Genomic DNA, 27,622 nt, shown 5'->3' on the forward strand with positions numbered 1-27,622 from the left:
AATGAAATCCAGCTTTAAATATTTTAATAAATCGGGGATTGGAGTGTATTATTTTCCTAGGGCTGTTAGAACAAAGTATCACAAACTTAAAACAACAGAAGTGCACTCTTTCACAGTTGTGAGAGCTAGAAGTCTGAAATCCAGGTGTCAGCAGAGCTCTTGCCTCTGAATATGCTAGCTGGTGGCTCCTGGCTTGCGGGAGTGTAAGCCCCATCTCTGCCTTTGTCTGCACTTGGCCTTCTCTTCTGTGTCTCTGTGTCTGCTCTTCTTCTTAAAAGGACACCAGAAGTTGGACTTAGGGCCCACTGTAAATACAGAATTATTTCATCTTGAGAACCTTTATTAATATATGTGTAAAGAACCTATTTCCAAATAAGGTCACATTCTGACGTTCTGGGAGGCCATGAGTTTGTCGGGTTGAGGGGAACAGCACTATTTAACTACAGGGAATACGGACTTCTTCATATTTTACATTTTTAGCATCCAGTTCATCTTGTACAGTAATTATTCTGGAACCTACTATAAACAATGGTAAAGATAATATTGTCATTGTTTCTAATTTCTCTCATTAAATAAATTATTAAGTACAAATGGCTAAAAAATACTGTTTTTTAAAAATCTATTTAATTATATCAATAAAATACAGCTTTTTGATTAAGATTACTCAAGCTTTGAAAAGTCAAAGGTTTCATGAGGTTGAGAGTTGAAAATTGACCTCTCATGACTGAACAGTGTTAAATGGCCAGCACTGTGGTTGTGTATGTAGGAAGTAATACCAGCAAAAGTGTTTCAGCTCATTTGGGGAATGTTGGTTAAAGGTCAGTTTCAAGTCTGAAATTTGTTTTCAGGTTTAATTGTTAAGTGCCCCATAGAAATTAATTTGTAATATAGATCTCTGTTTTCTGAAGCAGCGCCAGGCAACCCGTGTGATTTAGGCTGGTCTCTTCTCGTGCATCAGCCCTCTTCCTAGGAGTACAGAGAACAGCCTTGGCAATAGAATTTGCAGGTCCAGGTCTACTGGTGGAGTGGAGTTTGTTGCAGAAAGTCTGGATGTGAAAAGTGATTCTTGTTATGGACCCAAATTTGTGTATCTTCCTGCCTTTTTAAAAAAAAATTCCTAAATATAGATGACTTTTCTATATTTTGAGAATTGCAAAAGCAACCATATCTTTTCTCTCTCTCTCTCTTTTTTTTTTTTCCCCCAGAAACAAAGTCTTGCTCTGTCACCCAAGCTGGAGTGCAATGGTGCTATCTTGGCTCCCTGCAACCTCCACCTCCAGGGTTTAAGCGATTGTCGTGCCTCAGCCTCCTGAGTAGCTGGGATTACAGGCGCCTGCTACCATGCCTGGCTAATTTTTGTATTTTTATATTTGTAGCAGAGATGGTGTTTCACTATGTTGGCCAGGCTGGCCTTGAACTCCTGACCTCAAGTGATCCACCCACCTTGGCCTCCCAAAATGCTAGGATTACAGGCATGAGCCACTGGCCCTATCTCCATTTTTTTTTTTTTTTTTTTGAGATGGAGTTTCATTCTTGTTGCCCAGGCTGGAGTGCAATGGCATTTGGCTCACCGCAACCTCTGCCTCCTGGGTTCAAGTGATTCTCCTGCATCAGCCTGCCGAGTAGCTAGGATTACAGGCATGTGCAACCATGCCCGGCTAATTTTTGTATTTTTAGTAGAGACAGTGTTTCACCATGTTGGTCAAGCTGGTCTTGAGCTCCCAACCTCGGGTGATCCTCCCACCTCAGCCTCCCAGAGTGCTGGGATGACAGGCGTGAGCCACAGCGCCCGGCCCTTATTTTTATTTAAGCAGATTACTAGGCAAATGATTTCTGGATTTTCAATGATAATATTTACCTTTAGAACTAACTTAAGAAATATATCTCACAATTTTTATTTTATTTTGCAAAAATGACCAAGTTTGTTGTGTCAGCAACACATCTAGTACAACATGAAAAACACGTAAGTGTAGAACACATGTGAAAAGTAACAAGGCTGGAAAACTCAGTGGACAGAGAATATTTTCCAGAAAATGACTTGAGTTTTGCCCTGTCAGCAACACATCTAGTACAATATGAAAAAACACGTAAGTGTAGAAATATGTGAAAAGTAAAAACTCAGTAGACAGAGAATATTTTCCAGATTTCATTTTAACTTCATATAGAAATAGCAGTTATCCTCCCTTACTCAAACATGCCCCGTTCTCTGTCAGTTCAAGGTCAGTTTTTTAGCCGTAGTGACAGTATTGTTTGCATCTCCCTTTGTTATTTTTTTTCCGGGCCCAACTCTTCTTTTTTTCATCAAGGATTTCTGAAAAAGCAATGGGCAAATTCCCTGCCTCCAAGATACCCCTTAGAGACTGGTGAACCACGTGTTTGTCTGGCTCTTGTAATGGGGTGTTAAAAGCACTTGTTCATCAGATATTTTCTTTTTATTTGTAGATTTAGAAGTATTTTAGCAGGTGTACATTTGCATATAAAAGAGAAAAAAGATAAGAAGTTGAGGCTTTCTCTTTCTTCTCTCAACATCATCTCTCTCTCACCTCTCTTTGTTCAGCATGTTTTCACTTTCTTTCTCTCACCGTTTCTATTTTCTAGACACAAAACACATATCAAAAAATAAACAGTCTCAGGGATCCTTCAGCATTTTGCAGGAAGATGATTGGGTTCAGGCAGCTTATGTAACAAAGTAGAGGAAAATACATTTATCTCATGTCATCAGTCAGGAGTTAATAGACAAGGATAGATTTTCACCTTCTGGAGCTATAGACTGCATGGGATGGCCCTCCTTGTCTTGCCTTACATTTTAAACTGCAATATTTTCTGGTTTTTAAACTAAATCTAGGCACTGATTTGAGTATATAATTGATGCTTGAACAAAAGATTCAGAACTGAAGGCTTGAACATGCGTGTGTGTGTTTGTTTCTGTGTGTATCAGAATATTCCAACCAAAAATAATTCTATTCTTTAGAAATGTTTGTTTTATTGAAACATTTTTACTACTCAATGTTTTCTGAGTGTTTTAGGCTAGGAAGTGTTTCCCTGGAGTTCTAAGTGAGGCTAGAAAGTGAAGCCTTTAAAGCAGCCACCCAGTCCTCAAATTTTCAGACTTACAGTTTACTTGCAGTTGAAAAAACTAAATTCTTTTCCCCTTGGACATATATCAACTTTGTCCCTACCTTGTTTATAACAGACTAACTTGAACTTCTAGATTGATTACTTTTGCTTCTTTATTTGTTCGTTCATTTAATAACTATGAATTTGCAGAGCGGCAACAAAGTGCAGCTTTTAACTGCTTGGTTCATCACTGTCTTTCCTCCTTCTAAAAAATCCTGGGCCTGAATTGCCACAAACCTTAAAGAGTGTCCATAGCTTTACACTCTTGCTTGATGAAGTTAGCATCCTGGCCAAGTCTTCTGGGCTGTTTCAGGAGGATGTCTGATTTGTTTGAGAACTTCTAGCAAAAAGTACCCTCTTCCCGCCATAGTTTGAAACCTGATCTGTTTGATACAGACAGCTCCTTAAAAATCTTCATACAGCTGATGCCTCCCTGGATAACGTATTCCAACAACCCTTTCAACAAGAAAGCTTTTCCTAACATCTAACTTGTATTCTTGGCTGCAGTTTTTCCCTAAGTATTCTTGTACCACTTTCAGTGAACACAAAAAGTTGCTCACTACCATCTAGTTTTGAGGCTACAAATATGTTCTGTTTTGTCTGTGCAGTGTTTTATTTTTAAAAAGAAGAAAGAAAAGGCAGAAGTCTGGCAAGACCAGGCCCACTTTCCCACCAGGCAGCAACTGGCTGGAGCCAAGGAGCAGCTGTGCTCTGTGGACAGGTCATGTGCCTCCCTGCCTGCTGCAAGGCAGGCCCTTCCTGCCGCTCCTGCCTGGCCATAGTCACTTAGTGGAGGTACCTGCTTGGCCCCAGAGGCATCTGCATCCACAATGCCCACCCTGTCCAGTCCGTTTGCAATACCTGTCCTTGAACCTTCCTTCCCTTCTCCAACCTTGTTCTATGCAGGCTATGCATCCTTTAACCACTTCTAATTTGTTTTAACCAGCCCTATTAATTTTGTTTTTCCTATGTGGATAATCTTCTGGTCTTTCATAAATAGTTTTGTGCAACAATTCTGACTAAATAGAGGTGTGATGCATGCTGTGGGGAAAACGACTTCAGCTCTGATGCATCTGATCCTCAATCAGACGGCAGCAGTGCTGGGTGCTCTGCCCTCTCCAGCTGCTTTGATGTCTGTGGTCCTGCCTCAGTGGTTGTCATTCCTCCAGGTGAATACACTTCATCTTTGTTCCCTTTAAACTTCACTTTGCCTTTAAGCAATTGGAGGGGAGTGCACACTGGGATTGGGGGCGAGAGATATGCCCAACAGTCCTCAGCCTGATCTTGCCACCCCTTTATGACTCATGTCAGGATAAAAACTATCCAGGTGGGCTTCAGTGACTGTGCTTGGAGAAGGGCCACAAAGGCTGAAGGATGAAACACTGGTGAGGAGTGTGGTTGGGAAGGGGTGGGCTCTGGTTGAATGGGGCGGGAGGGTGAGCCATCACAGGTTGGGTGGTCAGCCAAAAGCCATGGAGCGAAAGCCCGATTACAGAGCCCACACTCTTCAGTAAGGAAGGGAGGGGTACCAGAATGGAAAATGTGGAGCATAGAAAGGGCCCATCTTTTCCAGAGTATCAAAATGGTCCCTTGTTGCTATAAGTGATTTCACTTCACATTGGTAATTTCCTCCCTTGCTTACCTCAAACCAGTAATATTATCAGTCCTTCTTTTTTTTTGAGACGGAGTTTCGCTCTTGTTACCCAGGCTGGAGTGCAATGGCGCGATCTCGGCTCACTGCAACCTCCGCCTTCTGGGTTCAGGCAATTCTCCTGCCTTAGCCTCCTGAGTAGCTGGGATTACAGGCACGCGCCACCATGCCCAGCTAATTTTTTGTAGTTTTAGTAGAGACGGGGTTTCACCATGTTGACCAGGATGGTCTCGATCTCTTGACCTCGTGATCCACCCGCCTCGGCCTCCCAAAGTGCTGGGATTACAGGTGTGAGCCACCGCGCCCGGCCTTATTATCAGTCCTTCTTCTGTTTGGGCAGAATGCGTAATCCCTCCCAAATCTGAAATTACCTCAAGACTACTAGCTTGATATTTCTGACAGAAATCCTCTTCTGATTGCCAATGACACATTTTCCTGGTTTCTGAGAAGCAGGAGAGCCATCACTGGAGTCAAGTGATTTACCTTCAGACAAAGGACAAGAGAACTTGCAGTGTGCAGCTCCAGCTTCCAGTGGCCAGGAGGCTTTGTTGATCAAGAAGCTGCTCCTTTTTTTTTTTTTTTTTTTTTTTAATTTTCATCTTTGCTCTCTTTTCCTTGATGAAATAAGTTTAATTGAATGCAGAAATAATATATGGTAATTAAGATCTGGACTTGTATCCTGAGAGCTGAAAAACTTTTTGGTTGATTTTTATAAAATAAAAATGAAACAGGGCACTTTTACCTCTTTTACACTGATTCTTTACCTTTAGAATTCAGACACTCTGTTTTTGATTTTGTTAACATTGTCCCTCTTTCACAGTTACCTCACAGTGTAGTTGAAGTAACGCGGATGTAAAGACTAGCCAGAGGGCATCATGACACCATCCCATCGGAGCCATCCTAGGACAATGTGACCAGCCTCATCAGGAAATACTTTTGTCCCAGCCCCCACCCCTCCTGCCCACGCACACAAACACACATTACACAAAACAGTACTTTCCCCTCTGTATGCACTATCTGATGTTTTCTTTGTTAGATTTTTCAAAATACTAGTTTCAACGACCTAAACTGATTTCACAATCCAGCAAGTGTTACCTTAGAATTTTTTATCTTCAGAGCGAAGAATCCCTGATCTGTACATATTTTAATTACGTAGTATTTAATATTCCAAAGTATAATGCTCATCTTAAGTACTCGTAATAAGGGTCTCACGGTTAAGTTCTTAAATGAAGCCAGCAAAAGCAGAAATGCAACCTATTGCCAGCCCCTGACGTTGACAGTGGGACTCTTTGTGCCACATTGAAGATGTAGACATAGATCCTATTTTGTTATGTCTGTGCTGAAACTCTGATTCTCCATTCTCCATTTCATCTAGGTGCCCTTGAAACTTAGAGTAATGGGGAAGGTCGTGTCACTCAGGTTCTTTACATATTTTTGTTTACTGTTTTTCCCACGTCTTCCTCAATTTCATCTACAGCAGATGCCATTAGAAGCCCTGCATAGCCAAGGGCATCCTATGAACATGAGCAGGTGCAGGCTGCTGCTGATCCTTGTGAACACCTGGCTTTGCTGTCTGCAAACTCACTCTCACTCCTTCCCCATGCAAGAATTGGTTAGATTTCCTCAGCTGTGGGACTCTGAGCTCATCCAGCTGTCACCATCCTTCCTGACCCTCTCCCCATTCCCCCAGCCCTGTGCCAGAGCCCCTGCACTCAAATGTGAGAGTCCAAGAGCCGGAGGAAAGAGTGTTTCTGAGTAACCTGACCACTTAGAAAGACTGGCTCTCTCTTCTGGTTCATTCCAGTAGCTGCCTCTACAAGGCCCAGAGGGAAGAGAAACTACTTTACTGTGATAGTGAACCTATCCACAGATCCACTCAAAACAATGACTAGAATTTGGCTGCCTCAGATAAACTCATACTACTTGTCTTTGAGTCCTGAAACTTGGGTTCAACTAAATTGTTTTTGGTTTGTTTTCAGAATGTCTAAAAAGCGACAGTTCAGAAAAAAATAATTTGCATGCATTTGAGAAGTGTTAATCTCATAGGAAGAATTTAAGAAGCTTCTTTCTGGGCAGTAAAAAATGTAGTGTTTTTGTGTTTTTCTTTAATCAATAGAAACAGAAGCCTACCAGTTGCTGAAGAAGGCTACCCTTCAGGATAATACAAATCAAACTGAAAGCAGGTTTCAAAAGGCAGATGCTCCTGTGTCACACTTGTCAGGTAAGTAAGGGCATATGGCAGTGTCCAGGGGACCAAAGTGGCAAGGCAGGGCTGTGTTCAGGGAAGGGTGGTTATTCTTTGAAGGTTTCTGAAGTTTGCTCTGTAATGAGCTGTCAGCAGGTCAGAATGAGCTAGTACTTTTCTATTCTTAGCAAATGGACGTGTGGGAAAGCCCTTTTGTTGTGTCCTAGACATGTGCTGGCCAGCATGGCAATGGCCCTCCCAGGCCCTGGATTCTGCCAGGCGTGTCATGATAGTGACTTGTCACCAGTGACCCTGAGAAGACACACCCAAATTCCTTCTTTTCCCCATTGCTGCCAGTTTCTTAGTCATTCAGTGGGCAGTGTTGTGTTGGGCTGCTTTCCCTCACCAGAATGTTGGAAGAGTTTTTTTTACTAAAAAGAACTCCTTTGAGATCTTTTACTAAAAGGTGTATAAATCCCAGGAAAGCTAAATTTTAATTATTTAGGTATTTATGTATGTATGTGTGTATTTATTATTTTTGAGGCAGGGTCTTGCTCTGTCTCTCAGGCTAGAGTGCAGTGGCATGATCATGGCTCATGAAGCCTCAACCTCCCAGGCTCAAGCAGTCTTCCCACCTCAGTCTCCCATGTAGCTGCGACTACAGGTGCGCACCACCACACTCAGCTAACTTTTGTATTTTTTTTTTTTTAATAGAGATAGGGTTTTGCCATGTTGCTCAGGCTGGTCTTGAACTCCTAGACTCAAGCAATCCACCTGCCTTGGTCTCCCAAAGTGTTGGGATTACAGGTGTGAGCCACCATGCCTAGCCAGGAAAGCTAAATTTTAAACTTGATTATAGTTCCTTCCATCTAGGATTTTGGTTTAATTGTAATTTTGGTTGTTATACTTTGTTATTGTTTATCTGTTATTTTCAGTGATTTTCCTTTCATTATACCGGTTTTTAAAGTATAAATCACCTTAACGTCCTCTGTGAGAGTAAATGGATTAATACAGGAGGAAATGAACATTAATGACTTTCTTAGCTACCATGCCATTATTTCACCTAGCAGAATGAACAGTGGTTTCTAAATACCATATAATTCCCACTCCATATTCAGATTTCCCAGTTGTCTCAAGGATGTCTTCTTTAGCCAAGTACAGTGGCTTATGCCTATAATCCCAGCATTTTGGGAGGCCAGGATGTGAGGGTTGCTTGAGGCCAGGAGTTTGAGACCACCCTGGGCAGTATAGCAAGACACTGTTTTTACCAAAAAATTTAAAAATTAGCCATACATGTTAGTGTGTTCCTGTAGTCCCAGCTACTCAAGAAGCTAAGGCAAAAGGATCACTTGGGCCCAGAAGTTTGAGGCTGTAGCGAGCTATGACCACACCACTGCACTGGGCAGCAGAGCAAGACCCTATCTAAAAAAGAAAACAAAAAAATGTCTTCTTCAGACACATTTTTGAGAGACATACTTAGGGTGCATCAGACTTAGCTGTCTGTGTTTGGAGAGCTGTTTCCTGGATAATACTAGTGGTGGAGTCAGGTGCGGCAAAATCCAGTTCTTTTGGTGGTTTTGAAGATTTGGTGACCCACTGCACGTTAAGTGCCCAGCACAGTGTCTGATAGTGAAAAGCCCCCTAGGAGAGCCGGCCATTGTGGTGGTAGTGGTGATTTGAACTCTGCAAACATAAGACATTGTAGTTTGTTAGGTATAAAACAGGGCCTTTGGCCGAGTGTGATGGCTCATGCCTGTAATCCCAGCACTTTGGAAGGCCAAGGCGGGTAGATCACAAGGTCAGGAGTTCAAGACCAGCCTGACCAAAATGGTGAAACCTCGTCTTTACTAAAAATACAAAAATTAGCTGGGCATGGTGATGGACACCTGTGATCTCAGCTACTCAGGATGCTGAGACAGATAATTGCTTGAACCCGGGCGGCGGAGGTTGTAGTGAGCCAAGATTGCGCCACTACACTCTAGCCTGGGTGACAGAATGAGACTCCATCTCAAAAAAAAAAAAAAACAAAAAAACAACAGGGTCTCTGTCCTGCTGGAGATTGTCATCACTTGCAAACTCTTTAACTGTTTGCTTTCCATGACATTCTTCACATTTGAGTCATGGAATTTGAATCTAGAGAGATATTAGAATGCAGCCAACCCCCCCATTTCACAAACCAAGCCCCAGGAGAGTAACACCTTGCTCAGAGCCTTACAGCTGGATAGCTGACACATACTCTGAAAAGTGACTCCACACATCTGTTTCTAGTAAGTGTTATTTTCCATAGTTAATTGGACAGGTGCAAAAGACGAGTAAATTTGGCTGGGCCATGGCTCACACCTGTAATTCCAGCACTTTTAGAGGCCAAGACAGGCAGATCACCTGAGGTCAGGAGTTTGAGACCAGCCTGGCCAACATCGTGAAACCCCGTCTCTACGAAAAATACAAAAATTAGCCAGGCATGGTGACTAGCGCCTCGGCTACTCAGCAGGCTGAGGCAGGAGAAAGGCTTGAACCCCGGAGGCAGAGGTTGCAGTGAGCTGAGATCATGCCACTGCACTCCAGTCTGGGTGACAGAGCCGGACTCTGTCTCAAAAAAACAAAAGATGAGTAAATTTGACATGTAAGTTGTAGTCCCTTGGATTTGTATAAGAAATTATAGATTGTGATACTATTAATCTCACGTTTAATGCATTTTATTAATTTATTCATAAGTGAAATGACGCTCTAGGTTGTATAGTCAAGCACCCCTAAATCCAGTTTCCTTACTCCATATTCAAAATTGCACTACGTGTTTTGCAAGATTCCAGAGTTTCTGGCAGTAGAATCATGGAAGTGCTCCTGCCTGTGTTTGCTGTCATTGTCATTGTAGTCAGGTCCTTCCCTTGATGTTCATCCTACATTTGGCTGTGTGTTGTCTTTTCACCCTTGCTCTTATTCTGATCCTAAGGACTTATCTGAGCCCTAAAGAAAAGCAGAAAGTGGGCTGGGAGGGTGGAGGGCAGCTTCACAGTGCTGTTACAAATAGCAGGGGTGGGAGGTGGTGCACTTTGCACTCAAGGAGCCAACCCCAAATCTAACTAGTGAAGAAGCAGTGCATGTTTCACTTACTCCTGAGTCTTTGGATCTGTCCTGAGGAAAGCCACTTAAAACTTCAGCCTTAGTTTTCATGTCTGAAAAGACTGCCTCCTGTTAAGCATGTGGACACCCTCTTTGGGCTGAATGTGGACACATTTTAAAAATAATTGCTTTGCTGCAGAGCGTACATGCAAGCAGGCAGGTTACAGGTTACAAACTCAGCAAATGCTTTTTGCAAAGATGCCCATGCATGCTGTATCTGTGATTTTGATTGCCAGTTAAGAAGCGGACCTGTAGCAGAAACATCCAAGGCTGAGAACTCCCAGGAGGCAAAGATCAGGGATTACCCTGCAAATGGGGCAGCATGGGATTATCCAGGTTTCTGGCTCCAGGAAAAGAGGTGGAGTGTGCATCCTCCTTCTCAACCTTTAGAGGCTGATAAAGAGTGGTCTTGATGGTTTTCAGTGGAAATTCAGTCTCCTCTGTGGAATGGAAAATAGAGGATTTTGCAGAGGGGCTTGAGAGTGGATAAGGTGGGTAACTTATCCACGGGTCTCAATTATTTCTGAGCCCTGGTTTGCTGCCCATGTGTTTTAACAATGGGAATTATCCAGTGCTTTGTGACACAGTAAAGATCCATATGCCTACACGTGCATCTTGGTCATTTTAAACTGAGCTGTTTGGATGATTTCAGTTTTTATTTTTTGTGATTTCTATTTAGGTATCACAGGGAAACATCCCACTGCCTTTCAATATTCTACCAACATTTCATTCTCTGCCTCAGAAGCTCCCTTGCCTTCTGTGGCTTGAACACCATCTTCCTCTGTTGGCGTTTGTTTCACCAAACTTACTGTGAAGCCACTTTGTTAGTTTTGTCCCATGGCTGCATGACAGCCAAAGCTAACTCTCCATATTTACATTTATCACAGGTTTGAACATTGGCAGCGGTGCATTCGAGACAAAGACAACTAACAAAATTGCTTCGGAAGCTAGTTTTTCATCTAGCGAAGGAAGTCCTTTGTCAAGGTAAAGTTGTGAAAGGCTGTCTGAATCGTGGCAGCAAGATGAGAAATGTCACAACGCAATGAATTAAAGTCTGGCTGCATATTATTTTGTTGTGTGACTTGGAAGGTTATGGTTTGGGTTTTTGTTTATCTAAAATAACAGTTGAAACTTTAGTCTACCTTTGAAAATATTTGCACCAGAGCCAAGTATTGTTTTGCAGCTGTTGTTTCCTTGGTTTAAGACTCAATTGACACCTCAGTGAACCACAAATTAGCGTCTACAGCTGCTCGCAGTAGGACTGCTTAGAGACCACACAATGGAGGTTGTCAGAAAAAGGGCAGAGAGAAAACATCAGGCCTTAAAAGAAATAAAGTGGCATGTTTCTTCTTTTTGTGATGGCTAATATATAAACTAGTAATTCGTGGATATTCATTTTTATTTTCCTCTTCTTTTTTCAACCAAGTATTTAGGATAGATTCTTTCCTTTTCTAATACTTTCTTGCTTATTTTCCATAAAGAACAAAATTTATCTTTTCACATTTGTTAAACTGTAGCAGTAGCTTTTTGTAAGCAGTGATAAGAGAGTTGTGTGCTGAATTTGTCATTAACATAAAATACTAATCACAGAAGCTTCAGGTCACTTAGAATTTGTAGATGGGAATATAAGCTATCATCTGATGAAATACCCTACTCTTTTGCTTTGAGCTAAATATTGTTTAAAATAGCATAGCAAGTTTCCTTTTGTAACAGTATTGTTCAGTAGAAAGATGTCCTTTAGATGATTATATTACATTTGAATTAACTCCTTGTCCCCGATGAAATTTTAGAACAGGAACTTTGCATTTCTAGTGTAACATATAATGTTTCATAAGAGAAAATGATTTGAGCCAGAAGTGTAGAATTTTTTAAATGAAAAAATTCTATTTTTATTCATATTTTATAAAACAATACAATGTTTTTAGAAAGTGGAATATATTAAAACAAGATTGAATTTCTAAAATGGTTTTAGAAGCTTGACAAGTTCAGTTTTAGGGAAACAACTCATTTAATTATCAGAAATTATTATTTTTAATACCCAGGTTTTCATCCATATTTTTGAAGGAAGGGGGAGGTAAACAGGACAGGAAGAGTGTTAAAGTATTATGTTATTATGATTAGATTATAAATTCAAGTTCTAGGTCTTTAAATGACAATAAATTCTACAGATTGTTTTCAGGGTCGAATGTTACCATTTGGCTTAATAATATATAGAGGCACTAAAAAACTCAGTTCTTCCTAAACAGTCTTTACATAGGTTCTTTGGGAAAATTTTAAACACATTGAGAAAGCAGTTGGATTTTGTAGAACAATTCTCAGTCTAATAATTTCACATCTTGTCTAATCAAACCTTTTTGTTTCTTCAAATTCAGGCAGAGGCCTTTTGTTATTAGCATTGTTTCTGTATGAAATTAATTTCCTAATAAATTACAAGTAATCTTATCATCCCCTCTAAGGGGAAAAAAAAAATATCACACAAAAAGGCCTTCAAGGAACTCTTGGTTCTAGGCACTTGATAATAATCCAGTGATGAAAAGGTCTGGGCTCAGAGTGCGTGGGTTTGGTGTGCTGTTTGTCACGGTTTGGTTCTTGTGCTGGGTTTGGTGTTGTTAATACGCCACCCTGGGCTTTGGAGAGCTCCAGTTTTGCTGTTTGTGCTGGATTCACTGAAATTTCTTAGAGGCTTACATTTAAGGATCCCACTTACTGCAGTCACTCCTTGTGCTTTATTGCTTTTACAAGTGGTCTCAAACCCGGTACTTGAGAATAAACATAACAGTGCAGTGCTGCTGTAGCACTTTAAAAATTCTTCTTTGCTCTATTTTGTCAGTGAGCTGATGAGCAACCTCAAAAAAAAAAAAAAAAAAAGACCCCCCGGCCCCAAAAAAACTAAAAAAAAAAAAAAAAAAATGGCTTCCTCTGATGTCCTAGAGACAATAATTATGATGTGCTAGTTAAGCCCAAACTACAGCTGAGGGATTTTACTTTAAAGCAGCGGCTTGGGCGCAAAAATGCATTTATAGCTCTTTGTCTGCACCTCATTATGTGTGGGCCTGATTCATTAAGTAATTGGTTTGCAGTTGTTTACATGAGTATTAAGGCCTTCTTTTCAGCCGCCTTTGAGAGATACATTGTGCAAATGTTGCCTGTGATGAATGCAGAATGAGGGCCAGAGGGTCCGTCCTATTGGCTAAACAGTGCACTCCTGTTGAAAAGCCAGAGAAAGGGATTGGGTGCTGCTTTGCATAGCAATGACTTTCTTAATAAGCGTTACAGATTAATACACACAAGCTTAAAAGATGCAAAGAGATACTCTTAGCACATTTATACATGCTCATTTCATTGTGATGGTGGTGGGGTTTGGGTGCTTTCATATTCCGTTTTTCAGAGCAGCAGCTTCAGTGCATGAGCCGTAATAGAATCTGATGTTTATTGTATTATAAATCACGGGCAAGTAGGCAGATTGGCAACAGTTTATTATTAAAGATTCTTTCAGTGTAAATCTTTTTCTACCATTGTATTTGCTTCAGCAAAATCATTTTGTGGTTGAGTGGGGATGAAAGGCATAATGTACGAAGGAGTGAGTCCTAATAGGAAGCTGTTCTCCAAGTAAAGACCACTTGTTCCCTTTTGTTCAGGGGTGCATGCCAGAGCTTCCTCTCTTCTGCAAACATTGTCTCGCTTTACCTTCCCCAGCAAGTGGTTTTCACTCTCCCGGATCCGTTTGTTCAGTGGAGAGTATATTTTAACAGCCTGCCCTTAGCTTACTGGTTCCTGCCTTGTAACTTCAGCTTACTGGTTGGACCAGATAATGTTTTGCCAAAAGGAAAGGGTGTGTGCTTGCAACATAATTGCTTGGGGGAAAGGTAGCAGAAGTCACCCAGCCACTGTACCCTGGCAGGGCCACCGTGGGTGGCATTCGGTGCCAACCTTGCAGCCACCGGAGTGGCCAGTGGAGGGCGCCAGCCCACAGTTAATGCTCTGGTGGGGGCGGTGGCATCTGTCTTTGCCTGGTCACTGTGCATATTTCCGGGAATAACAAAGATTATAAGGAACCAGTAGTCCAATGAAATAAAAATGAGTTTTTGCTGGAAGTCCTTTAGGTTCTTATATAAAAGCACTCTTCTCTGTCTTGGGTTTGGCAAATCTCTGTTCTTAAATTCCATTGAATTAGCAGCTTCCTAAATATGTCATGTTTCTTATCACAAGCCCACATACTTTCTTTATCTGCACAAAGCAAATAAGAACAATCACTGCTTATTTGAAGAGAAAAAGTTAACAAGTTGACCTCACTCCACTAAAAGTGGCATCCTTTGTAGGACCCCTGATTAACCATCAGGGGGCGCTCAGACTTTGTTAAATTACTGGTTGGCCTTTAAAACCTAAAATTAGTGTTTACAGAAATTTGTTGGCACAGTCATTGGGGTTTTTTTCTTTCTGGATTATTTTTTGCCTTCTGTTTTTCAGAAACATATGTCTGTTTTGAGGAACATTCCAGCCGAAGTTGCTCCTTTAGAAATTGTAACACTGATTTCTGCTAGCATTCAAAAACCATTAAAAATTTTAGAATTTGGAGTCCAAAGACCATGTCTTCTCACAAATTAGCTATTTTCATCCTTCTAATAAGACTCCAGAACTGGAAGGACACTTCCCGCCAGGAGCTATTCCTCCTAATCCTGGACACCATAGACAGTGCTCCTGGCAGGACCCCTCTGAGTCTCATTGCCACATTCAACTGGTGTGGCCTCAAAATCACAGTAACTTGGGTATGTTTGTTAATAATGGACCATGACTATTTTTTCTTTTTTAAAACATTATATTGACAAGCAGGACACAGTGGCTCATGCCTATAATCCCAGCACTTTGGGAGGCTGAGGCAGGCAGATCACTTGAGGTCAGGAGTTTGAGACCAGCCTGGCCAACATGGTGAATCCCCATCTTTACTAAAAATACAAAAAAAAAAATTAGCCAGTTGTGGTGGTATGCACCTGTAATCCCAGCTACTTGGAAGGCCGAGGTAGGAGAATCTCATGAACCTGGAGGCAGAATTTGCAGTGAGCCAAGATTGTACCATTGCACTCATCTGGGCAACAGAGCAAGACTGTTTCAGAAAAAATGATGACTGGGTGTGGTGGCTCACGCCTGTAATCCCAACACTTTGGGAGGCCAAGGTGGGTGTATCACCTGAGGTCAGGAATTCGAGACCAGGCTGGCCAACATGGCAAAACCCCATCGCTACTAAAAATACAAAAATTAGCTGGACGTGGTGGCAGGGGCCTGTAATCCCTGCTACTCAGGAGGCTGAGGCAGGAGAATCATTTGAACCTGGGAGGCTGAGGTTGCAGTGGGCCAAGAGCATGCCATTGCACTCCAGCCTGGGTGACAGGGCAAAACTCTGTCTCAAAAAAAAATTGATCACAAAATTGAGCCAATGTGTTACAAACATTAGGCCTTCCCTCTGCTCTTTTTTCCAAACTCTGCCCCCTCCTCCCGCTCTGGAACAGGAATGAGTATCTGACACCCACCTCTGCTGCCATGAATCTCTGAGGAGGACCTGCACCCTGTCAAGCATGGGTGGTCTGCACACTGCACACCCTTACCAGGCAGCTCCCCTTGCCCCCCTGCTCATGAATACTTGACAGCCAGACCACGTGTCGTGCTCACATATGACCCACTCTTTCATGTTCCTAGCTTTCATTGGAATGTTCCTGCCCCACTCTTTTACCTGGTTAAGGCCCTCTAGATTTTTCAAGGCTTAACTCAACCTTCTGAAAGTTTCCTAAGCAGAGACCTGGCTGTACAGCATACCCCTCCTGTGGTCACCCTAGCTATTTCTGTTATCATCTGTAGTGTAGGGGTAGAAGCCATTTCCCGGTATCCTCCCTCCCACAGTGTGGCACATTTCATTAATTTATTTATTTATTGAGACGGGGTCTTGCTCTGTCACCCAGGCTGCAGTGCAGTGACACAATCTTGGCTCACTGCAACCTTTGCCTCCCAGCCTCAAGCAATTCTCCCACCTCAGCCTCCCAAGTAGCTGGAACCACAGGCACATGCCATCACACTCAGCTATTTTTTTGTGTTTTTGGTAGAAACGACATGTTGCCCAGGCTGGTTGCGAACTCCTGAGCTCAGGCAATCCTCTCTCCTCGGCCTCTCAAAGTGCCGGGATTACAGGCGAGCCACCATGCCCAGTGGCGGGTTTCTTAATCACCGGTGCTGGATAGTCATTACATTTCCTGAGTGAGTAAGCATGGATATATAGCTCCACCATTCACTCCAGTTTTTGTTTTGTTTTTTATGAAAGTCAGTTTGTACAAGTTCCCTCCCTTCTGTATGGCATCATGTACTTGAGCTGCAGGGAATCATGCATTTCTTACAGTTATCTGCATAAGTGTGTGAGAGACTGTGTGTGTATGAGACAGTATGTGTGTGTGAATGTGTATGCATATGTGTTTAGACACATGCATTTTCAAAAGGAGACTGGTGGTGACTGTGAATATGCCCTCTGCTGATGCATCCACAGTTTCGGGAAGTAGGACCTGGCTGAACACACTTGCAGAGAGCCTCACTGGGGGTCTTTCCTGGCTGCTGTCTTGTCTGCTGATGGAGAGGTGTCTGGCTTCGGGCCCTGACCTTGATGAGAGCTCTTGGAACATGCTGAAGGCCTGGAACATCATCCCCCAATTCCACTGTTGCCAGTTCTCAGCCAACCCTGCAGTTGCCTTTTCAGCCCGTGTCATGGTGGTTATTCTGGTGTCAGTCTCTTTACTGGAGGACAAGCACCTCAAGGGCATGGAGCGAGTCTGTCTTGTTTGCTGCTGCAGCCCCAACACAAAGTCTGATGCCTTGCTCTGCCCCTGCTCCTGGAAGGCCTGGCTAAGGCAGTTTCCCTGTCTCTTCCCGTTTCAAGGGCACCCATCCATCAGGTTCTTCGAGGAAGAAACCACGCATCTCAGGCCTATCTTCTCTCCATCAGTCCCCGAACCTCCCATTCCTTGGCCCCTGTGTCTGAGTATTGATCACCCCCACCTGGAACCCATGGCTGCACATCACCAAACTGAGCCCATGCTTTTGTTGATTCAAATGTGATGACTGTGCAGTGGTACTGCTTACTGAGGTCTGCTGTCTACAGGCTCTCACACAGGATTGTCTGTAAATTTATCAGAACACTTCCAAGAAGGCATTACTGTCCCCATTCTACAGACAAGGAAACTGGCACTTGGCGAGGTAGGGAACTTGCGCAATACCCTGCGGTGAGCAGAGTCTGTCTGGCCCCAGAGCTGATTCTGTCTCAGCTACTGAAAGCAGCTCATATAGCAAGGCACGCACGACGGCAGGGTTCTCCTTGTCCTAGTGTTTCCCGCTTCTCAGGAGTCCTGTGGGGTGGGTGTCTACAACGTGTGCATTTTAGGAGTGTCCCGAAAGGAGTGTTTTCTTCCACTTCTGCTCTACTGCTGGCTCGTTCTATGTGTCTTAGGACACATTTCTCAACCTCTCTGGGCTCAACCACTGTACAGCGAAGGCTCTGGGTTGATAATCTGTAAATGCTGTCTTCTAATTTGACAGTAGCCTTCTTGGCCTTGGGTATTCTTGTGTCTCATTTTTGTCTTTACTTGTTGGCTCCACAAAGCAAAACTTGTTATTGTCAATAATCCTTACTATGTAACTTTATATTGGTGTTGGCTGTGTAGACCAATTCTAGCTACGTTAGCCTTGTGCTCTTACAAAGTGAACAACTGACACGTAATTGTTACTGTTTTCCATCGCACACTGTGTCATCCTGACCCCATGCATAGGATGTTTACCGTGTGTCAGGACTGCTCTCAGATAAAACCTGTTCTGTTAAAACCTGGCTGGCCTTCACTTCTTAACAAGGTTGAGAACAAAAGTGACTCTGATTAGAATTGTCCTAACCTGGCTTATCAATGGCAGGGGAATTGATAAGCATTTATCAAAATGCATCCGAAATGAGATGGCTTAATGGATAGGTAGAGGGGAGAGATGTGATGAAGTCAATATGGCAGAATGGTAATAAGTGGGCATCTCCCTAATGGAAATAGGACACTCCTGGTACAACTGGGAGAAAAAAATGACCAAACCTACTGGGAAATTCCGCAGAGATAATTGTCATATCATTTTTAAATTAATAAAAATAAATTAACTTTTTTTGAGACAGAGTCTTGCTCTGTCACCCAAGCTGGAGTGCAATGGTGTGATCTCGGCTCATTGCAACCTCCATCTCCTAGGTTCAAGTGATTCTCCTGCCTCAGCCTCCCGAGTAGCCAGGATTACAGGTGCATAACACCATGCCTGGCTAATTTTGGTATTATTAGGAGAGACAGGGGTTCACCATATTGGCCAGGCTAATCTCGAACTCCTGACGTCAGGTGATCCACCTGGCTCAGCCTTCTGAAGTTCTTGGATTACAGGTGAGAGCCACCGCACCCAGCTGATTGTCCCATTAAAATGAGACCAGCGGAACATAGTTTTATTTTAATTTACTCAGTTAATCATCTCTAGTGTCTTACCTGAAAATGGTTTATTTTGAAGTAGGACCTCCAGTCCAATTGTAAACTTCTGGGGAAAAAATATCAAGTCTGCTCTCTGGGGTTCCAAGGGTCACCCCAGAGCCACAGTGCAGGGGAGAGGCAGGCTCTTAGGCTTGCAGCATGGGCCTCATGTGAGGCAATTCTTGACAGCTGTAATGGCCCTTGGGCCATGCCCAAGCCACTGCCTGGGTCTCTGCAGCCTGCAAGCAAAGAGTGGTTTTCACATTTTTAAATGGTTGGAAGAAAATTCAAAGAATAATGTTTCATGACATCTGAAAATTAGATGAAATTAAAATTCCAGTGTCTATACATGAAGTTTAATTGGAATACAGCCACATCTTTTAGTTTACAAATTGTCCATGGTTGTTTCTATGCTACAACCACAGAATTCAGTAGTTGCAGCTGACCATATGGCCCACAAAGCCCAAACTATTTACTGTCTGGCTCTTTACAGAAAACCTTTGCCAACCTCTGTCTTACAAGATGGAAACATTACTTCTACACTCTCAGCAAAGATTAGGCAGTCAGATTCCAAGCACATAAGACCACATGGTGACCATATCCCATGGCCTACACCCTTCACTCTGATTTCTTTTACTTTCTGAAATGCAGTTTTGTTATTATTTCATCTACTCTAGTAGACAAAGTCGTTGGCTCTATCCAGGACACCAGAGAAAGTTCTCAGGCTTCTCCATCAACCTTGCCTTAGCTTTACATATTAGGTATGACCTAAAGAAAAAAAAAGTTGACCCTAAGAATTCTGTATAATAAAAAATCAACCTTGAATTGCAGGGTCACATTGACTTTCAGAGATTTTCTCAAAAGGAACAATAATTGCCCCTTCAATGTGAGAGTTGAGAACAAAACACTGGAAAGCACCCTCTGCCTTTCTCCGTGGGTAGATCACGCACCACGCACATTTAGCTCTGAAACATGTTTCCTGTGAGTAAACCAATAACACAGACAATTAAGAACCATTACACAATTAATTCACATTTCACTGGGATGTTTACTGGCTCCCTGTGGCTTAAATGTTCTCAAAGCCACACTGTATAACCACAGGACAGACAGAAAAAGCAAGTTCAAGTGGCCTCATAGAGACATGGCTTCAGGAAATCATTTTTTCCTAGAGTACCACATGCAGAAGTGAGATCCCTGAAATGCGCAGTGGGTCACCTCCGTGGCAGGACTCGGCGTTGCTGGCTGATTGCTTTTGATGAGTTAAGTGACTACTAACACACACTCGCATAGATGGTTCTCATGCGTCTGTGTTTACAGCATTGTACGTGACTTTTTTCCTTTCCTCCCCCACCTTTAGCTTTTCTGGGTTTTTATTTTTATTTTTCTTTGTCAGCAGGAAAGCCAAAGAAACTTGAACTTGATTCTGAAGTGTAATATTAAATAGAAATAGGCAAATTAAGTATTGTATAATTGAATATTGATCAAATGCCTTTAATCAGGGCCCTCAGCTTAGTGAGGAGCACTTGTTCATTCCAAGTGAACATGTTCATTAATCACCTGTTAAGTGCTGTGCACCGCATTACCCAGGTGAGCTGAAACAGGTGTCGTCACTGCGTGCATGGAGCTTGCAGTCAGAGGGGAAAGGGTGGCCCATCAGTTCACTGCACAAGTGAATGTGAAACAGCAACTTGATGAGGACTCAGTGGTGAAGACAGGGAGTCGGAAGTGGGAAGGCTCCAGCGGGACAGCACGACACCCCTGGGGATCCACCTTGGACTGCTTGGGATTTAGGTCTTTGAGCAGAAATCAGTGGCAAGGCATTGAAGATTTTAAGCGAGGAAGTGGAGTGACCAGATTTGCATTTTAGAAAGCTCACTCTTAATTGCCTAGTGGAAAGTGGATTGTAGGGGACAAGATGAGTGTGTCACCAGTTAGGAGGTTGTTGCAGAGACAGAAGTAAGAGCTGATAGTTTTGTTGACCAGTATGGTGGCAGTGCCCAGGGAACTGGCAAGGACTGCACGAAGTCTTGTGGAAGTTTGGGAGGAATAGCAGGACAAGGGCCAGTGTGGAGAAAAGAGGAGTGGAGACTGGAGAGAGGCTTGGGAGGACTAGTGGGTCGGGGTGCCGTTCGCTGAGATGGGAGGAAGGGCCTGGTCTGGCAGAGAGGATGGTGAGTTTGGTTGTGGATGGGAGCGTTGACCATGAGGCACTTCGGAGGAGCTACATGAAGCCACCAAGTGGGCACTGAATGTGTTTCTTTCTGGAGCTCAGAGAAGTGACCCAGGACATGGGCACCTGGCTGAGCTCTCCTGCCACTGTGTCCTTTCTCCTGTGTCCTGGACTCCCTGCTGCCCCACCACACCACACCTTGTTCCTCAGTCCCAGCCTGTGAAGGCCTCTGCCTTGGGAGGCACCTGGCTTCCTCTGCGGTCTTGCAGCTCCCCCATCGCCGCCACAGTGCTCTCAGTCCCCCCAGCCAGCAAAGCTCTCTACCCCTCCCGCTGTGGCTCTTCTTGTATGGACCACAGCTGGCAAATTAGGCTCTTTCTACTCCTCCTAGAGTTTTATAATCCACCCTCCCCTGCAGCACCTAGCCCTGTGTCCTCAGGTATCGGGAGGTGGGGAAATAATAGACATCCCCACAGTTGCATTTGTGTGTGTGTGTGTGCGTGTGTGTGTGTGTGTGTGTGTGTGTGTGTGTGTCACTTTCTGTAAAATGGGTTCTTGCAGGCTCACCTCACTGGCAGGTCCCCACAATCCTGGCAGCTCCAGGACTGTCATTCAGCTGCTGACCCTTCCAGATGCTCATAGAGGTCTTCCATGCTTCATGGAGAAATGGCTGTGAGCACTACTCAGTCATGGTAATTAAAGAAACAAGCACTAAGTTTACAGCGAACACTGAAAGATAGCCTAGAAAATGATACCTTAGTGGAGCATGTTTTTCTGAAAAAAATAAAAAGGAAATTATAGCAAAAGGTAGATTTTTAAGCCAAAAGTCAACCAGACTTGCCCAAAGGGAAGGAAAAGATGTATTTGCAGGGTTTACTCTGTCCAGAAGAGCAAGGCTGCGGCCGTGAGGTGGTGGTGCGTGGTGTAGGGCGGTGTCGAGCCATGCACCAAGAGTGGTTTCTCTTCTGACATCTCCTGTGACCAAGTCTTAAAGAATCTTAAACTTATTAAAATTGCAAAAGCTCCTGAAAAGGCACATGGAGAAATCATATCATATAGAGCCAGTTTTCTTGCTGTATTGGCCTCAGTCGAGAAGTCACTCAGTCCTGGATGTCATGGACACTGGCTTTTATGTGACACTTGCAGTGCTCTCTACCAGGTGTTTATTCTGGAATCCTTTCTTAAGCTGTTAGCATTGCTGCCACTGGTTTGACTAAGTATTTTAACTTCCCCCAACAACGTCTTAAATTCCCTACTGGAAGTGTTTCATTTTTAGCTTGCCTAAAAGCACTAAAGCTTTACACATCGGTGTTTTCCAGAAGTCTGTTGAAGGGAAACCGGTCCTCTGCCTCAGGGGCCCATGCGATCATCCTCCCCCAGGAACACATGGCCCCACCCAGGCACAGCTTAGCAGTGGGGGGCGGGCCATGCTGACCTGCCGAGGGGACACACACAAGACAGGAGCAATGCTGTTGAGCAGCGACCCTCCCAACAAGGCCACGCTGCATCCCAATATCTTCCTTTTACTTTTAAAATCTGGGAATTAAGTGCAAAGTTCTGGCCTCCAGTGACTCAAAGTGCTAATGCATTTGTTATGAAAATGTTAGTCTCATTGTCTTTTTTTTTTTTCCAGAACTTAAGACTGTTTCTTTTTTTTTGCAGGCATGAAAACAAAAAGAAACCCATGATCAATTTAATATCTAATGGTAAGAGAAATAACTGGACACCAGATTTTCATTTTTTGTTTTAACCAAAAAACTCTGCGACATGCATTTGTTGTTTACACCCTCATGTGAGTCCTGAAGCGGCCATGCTCACAGGGACTGCCCTTGCAGCTCTCCCTGGGGTGGGACCTGAGGGCTCTGGAGGCACAGTTCTTCATAGACAGGGCCACACAGGTGCCATGGACCACAGGGGCAGAGCATTGTAATTTGCAACTATGGCTTTGCAGGGGGATCCTGGCCCCTGCATCTAATTAATTACCAGCATTGTGTATTTTACCAGTAAAATGTTTCTTGCCTCTCTCCCCATCCTCAGAAGTACCCGTTGCTCATGACTGGACAGGCTCTTGAAGTAACTAACCGGTTTCCTCATACCCAGTCCCTCCCAGCTCCTGACGGTCCTCCACCTGGCCACCAGCCAGGTCCTCCAAACCCTGGCTTCCCCCACCTTCCTGTGTAAGGACTACCGATGCCTCCCCACCACCTGCAGGGCAGAGTCTGAGCTTTCTCCGTTCCCAGGAGGCCCCAGCCCTGCTCTCCAGCTTATTCCTCCCAAGGTCCTGCCCTCTTTGAGTCAAGCCACGGTCAGCTTTTTTCAGCTATACCACACCTATGCCTCTGTATCTTTGCCCATGTTGTTCCTTCTGTAGGGAGTCCCTTTTCCTTCTCCTCAGCCCAGGGAGCTCCTATTCATCCTTCAACACCCAGCTCACAGGAAAGATCTAGCCCTCCTTCTACCATGACACTGTGGCATACCTGTTGCCCAGCTTGGGCTTTCGCAGCTCCTGTCTCCTTAAACTTACCCTTATACCGTAAATTAAAGGTATATTTGATTAATAGTTTTATTGCTAATAACAAAAATATCTACTATTTATTAAGCACCCAATGTGTCCCACTTTGCTAACCCAGCATGGAAACGAATTCAGAGCTGCTGTAGTGCCTAGGCCTAGGAATCTGCATTTTTAGCAAGTACTCCAGTGTGAATCACTCTTCTAGAAGGACAGCTACCTACAGTTGGGGAGACAAGTACTCGGTGGGTTGTGATGTGGAGTATGGGCTTGAGTCAGATGACTTGGTGGGACTCCCGGCTTGGCCACTCACTGGCATTGTGATTGTGGCTAGTTACTTAACCCCCTCAGCCCCAGTTTGTTTGCTCAGTAAAATGGAAACATTAATACTTACCTTGCTAGGCTGGTGTGAGGTTGAGATGGGGTCACATATGAGGTCAGCACAGAGCTGGCAGGCGGTGCGTGCAGGTGTCAGCAGAGTTAAGAGATTGTTGCTGTAGTAGATGTGGTCAGCTCCACCACCACATTTCTGCCGGGCCACCTGAAGGCACCTCAGCTCCACCAGGCAGCTGTGCCTGTCTGCCTGAGGGCTTTCTCTGGCTGTAGGAGCAGACCAGCCCTCACAGGACAGCCCAAAGTGCCGGGGAGTTGATGCCCTGGGTTGAGAGCAACCCTCAGCCAGCAGAGGTGAGTTGGTGATCGGTAACCCCGTTCCCTTACTCTTCATTGGGACAATCTGGGGAGAGGTCTTCAGGCTCTCAGGGGCCCCAGCAGGCTGAGCCTCGCCCATCCACTCACTGCCAGGCAGCTACTCGTCATCATACCCTTCACTGGGTTCCTTGTGTCACTGTCTCCATGGTTCCTGGGATCACCTCTCAAGTAAACAATGTGGACCAAAGTCCTGTCTCAGGCTAAACATTTCTGATTATTCCTCTGCCATATCTTTCCATTCTCCTCTCTGCTCTCATAAAGAAGAGAGGGAGATAAAAGTGGAGGGGCAGCTGGGGTGGGGTGGCATCAGGATGATACAACACCCCAGGGAACCCTGCTTCCGTGTTACCTCTGACTGACTTTATTTTTATTTATTTGTTTGTTTGTTTGTTTGTCTTTTTGTTTGAGGGAGTTTTGCTCTTGTTGCCCGGGCTGGAGTGCAGTGGCATTATCTCAGCTCACCACAACCTCCACCTCCTGGGTTTACAAGCAATTCTCCTGCCTCAGCCTCCCAAGTAGCTGGGATTACAGGCATGTGCCACCACGCCTGGCTAATTTTGTATTTTAAGTTGAGTTGGGGTTTCTATATGTTGGTCAGCCTGGTCTCGAACTTCTAACCTCAGGTGATACCCCTACCTCAGCCTCCCAAAGTGCTGGGATTACAGGCGTGAGCCACTGCGCCCAGCCATTAACCCTGACTTTAAATCCCTATCCTATGATAAAGAGTTGGGCACAACAGAAGGGAAAGGGAAGCATTCTACAAAGTGTGTTCCATAACACTGCATAGGATACACTTTGAAATGTGTACATTTGTGCAATACGGACATGCATTTGGATGTATCTGGTCAGGTACATCATGTGGTGTCCCTGTTAGGCATTTTGCAAACTGACACTCTGCTCAACCAGTCCCTCAGTGCTGTGCTGTTTTGTAAGCTCTTAACTAGAGTGCAGAAATGTTAAATGGCTGTCTGGTTTTATTTTCCAGCCGTCTGGGATGAGTCTGACGACAGCAACTCAGAAATTGAGGCTGCATTACGCCCTAGAAACTATAACGCCGACGATTCTGATGATTTTTATGACTAATATGCTGTAACATCTGTTGGAAATGAAGTCTTTAAACAAACTGAAATCCTGTGTTCATATGGGATAGCCAAAATAAATATGTTCTTTTAAGTTTTCTAATTGTTTCATAGGAGAACTTAGGACTACATTGCTATTCAAGTGAAATTTTATAAATATGAACTTGCATAATCATTTTTAAGTGTCATCATGAAGCAAAGTGATGAATGCAATGCCCATCAAAATTCAAGTTGCTTTCTTTGTAGGAATTAGCCAGCCAATCTTAAATTCATATGGAAATTCAAGAGACCCAGAATAGCTAAAACAGTCTTGAAAAAGAAATACAATTGGGAGGCCAAGGTGGGCAGATCACTTGAGGTCAGGAGTTCGAGACCAGCCTGGCAAACACAGTGAAACCCCATCTCTACTAAAAATACAAAAATTAGCTGTGTGGGGTGGTGTGCACCTCTAATCCCAGCTGCTCGGGAGGCTGAGGCAGGAGAATTGCCTGAACCTGGGAGGGAGGCAGAGGTTGCAGTGAGCCGAGATCACACCACTGCACTCCAGCCTGCTGTTTTGTAAGCTGCTTTTTTGTGACAGAGCGAGACTCTGCCTCAAAAAAAAAAAAAGAAAGAAAGAAAGAAATACAGAGTTGGAATTCTCACATTTCCTTATTTCAGAACTTAATGAAAAGCTACAGTAATTGAGATACTGTGGTACTAGATTAACAGACATCAATGGAATATTGACTCTGTTGATTTATATGTATCTAGAATTGAGAATCCCAAAACAAACTCTCACATTTGAGCCAATTTTAATTTCTGACAAGACTGGCAATTTCTGCTATTCAATGGAGTAAACAATAGTCTTTTAAAAAAATGATGCTGGGACAAATGGATAGTCACATGCAAAAGAATGAACCTGGACCCCTGCCTCACACTCTATACAAAAATTAACCAAAATGGATCAAGAAACTAAATGTTAAGAGCTATAACTATAAAACTTAGAAGTAAACATAGGTGGCTGGGCGCAGTGGCTCATGCCTGTAATCTCAGCACTTTGGGAGGCTGAGGCACGCTGATCACCTGAGGTCAGGAGTTTGAGACCAGCCTGGCCAATGTGGTAAAACCCCATCTCTACTAAAAATACAAAAATTAGCTGGGTATGGTGGCAGGCGCCTGTAATCCCAGCTACTTCGGAGGCGGAGGCAGGAGAATCACTTGAACCTAGGAAGCAGAGGTTGTAGTGAGCCGAGATTGCACCATTATACTCCAGCCTGGGTGACAACAATGAAACTTCATATTAAAAAAAAAAAAAAAAGTGTAAATCTCTATGACCTTGGATTAGGCAACAATTTCTTAGATATAACACCTTAGTTATAACCCTTAGATGTGGTTGCAAAAGACCACATTGAGGTCAGGAGTTCAAGACCAGCCTGGCCAACATGGTGAAACCCCATCTCTACAAAAATACGAAAAGTTAGCTGGGCATGGTGGCGTGTGCCTGTAGTCCCAGCTACTCCGGAGGCTGAGGCAGGAGAACCGCTTGAATCTGAGAGGCAGAGGTTGCAGTGAGCTGAGATAGCGCCATTGTACTTCAGCCTGGGCGACAGAGTGAGACTCCATTTCGAAAGAAAAATAGAAAAGAAAGTGAACAGACAATCTATAGAATGAGATAGTATTTGCAAATCATACATCTAAAAATGGACTTGTATCCAGAAATACATAAATAACATAACCCTCATGACTCACAATAAAAAGACAGCCCAATTTTTAAAATGGGCAAAGGATCTGAATAGATATTCCTCCAAAGACGATATACAAATGAGCAGTAAGATGCTTGAAATAATTGGTCTTCAAGGAAATGCAAATCAAAACCACAGTAAGGTACACCTTCATGCCTTCTAGCATGGCTGGAATCAAAAAGGCAGGTAACACGAGTGGTGAGGTGGAGAAATTGCTGGCAGGGATGTGAAATGGTGCAGCAACTTTGATAAACATTCTGGTAGTTCCTGAAAAGGTTAAGCATAGAGGGGTTATGACCTAATGATTCTACTCCAAGAGAAATGAAAACATATCAACACAAGAACTTGTACAGGAATGTTTATAAAAGAATTCTTCTTAAGAACCAAAGAGTGGAAACAACCCAAATGTCCATCACTTAGTAAATGGCTAAACAGAATATCCGTACAATAGCATATCATTCCTCAGTAAAAGGGCATGGAGTACTAATCCATGCTATGGCATGGGTGAACCTTGAAAGAAGTGTAGTCACAAAAGACCACGTAATGTCAGATTCATTTCTATGCAGTGTCTAGGATAGAAAAATCCATAGAGACAGATGAGTGGTTGTCTAGGCCTGGGGTTGGAAGAGGAGTGACTGCTGATGGGTATGAAGGATTTTGGCAGGCATAATGAAAATGTCCTAAATTTCATTGTCGCGATGATTGTATCATTCTGTGGATACACCCCAAACCATTGAATTGTCCACCTGAAATAGGTGAATTGTATGCTATGTAAATTACATGTCACTACTGTTTAGAAAAAGGAAATTAATAATTCATACATTTTGGGGTCGAGTGACTTCA

The 27,622-nt window shown here is 43.5% G+C and overlaps 2 protein-coding genes across 7 annotated transcripts in view; both read left to right on the forward strand.

The window, feature by feature from the left end:
* The window catches only part of KIZ (kizuna centrosomal protein), a 112,544-nt gene extending 87,395 nt beyond the window's left edge, over positions 1 to 25,149 (forward strand). For 4 of the 6 annotated variants that reach the window (XM_032248133.1, XM_032248134.1, XM_032248132.1 and 1 more), the window contains 4 exons: positions 6,885 to 6,989; positions 10,961 to 11,057; positions 22,419 to 22,462; positions 24,962 to 25,149. In XM_032248133.1, the coding sequence (XP_032104024.1) occupies positions 6,885 to 6,989; positions 10,961 to 11,057; positions 22,419 to 22,462; positions 24,962 to 25,059 (344 nt within the window). In that variant the 3' untranslated portion in view covers positions 25,060 to 25,149. Of the gene's footprint in view, positions 1 to 6,884; positions 6,990 to 10,960; positions 11,058 to 19,079; positions 21,534 to 22,418; positions 22,463 to 24,961 lie in introns of those variants that run through there. The other 2 variants (XM_032248131.1, XM_032248129.1) reach the window with 1 other exon arrangement.
* Positions 16,173 to 17,496, forward strand: LOC116530140. The gene has a single exon (XM_032248135.1). The coding sequence runs from the start codon at positions 16,512 to 16,514 to the stop codon at positions 17,163 to 17,165; it is 654 nt and encodes a 217-aa protein (XP_032104026.1). The 5' UTR covers positions 16,173 to 16,511; the 3' UTR covers positions 17,166 to 17,496.
* Positions 25,150 to 27,622: the final 2,473 nt, after the last annotated feature.

The sequence above is a fragment of the Sapajus apella genome, unplaced genomic scaffold, assembly GCF_009761245.1.
Source record: "Sapajus apella isolate SASKATOON/1434 unplaced genomic scaffold, GSC_monkey_1.0 scaffold65, whole genome shotgun sequence".
NCBI lineage: Eukaryota > Metazoa > Chordata > Mammalia > Primates > Cebidae > Sapajus > Sapajus apella.

What these genes read in the sequence shown, in the direction of transcription:
- LOC116530140 (XM_032248135.1), top strand. Translation starts at nt 16,512, where the DNA reads ATGTGTATGCATATGTGTTTAGACACATGCATTTTCAAAAGGAGACTG.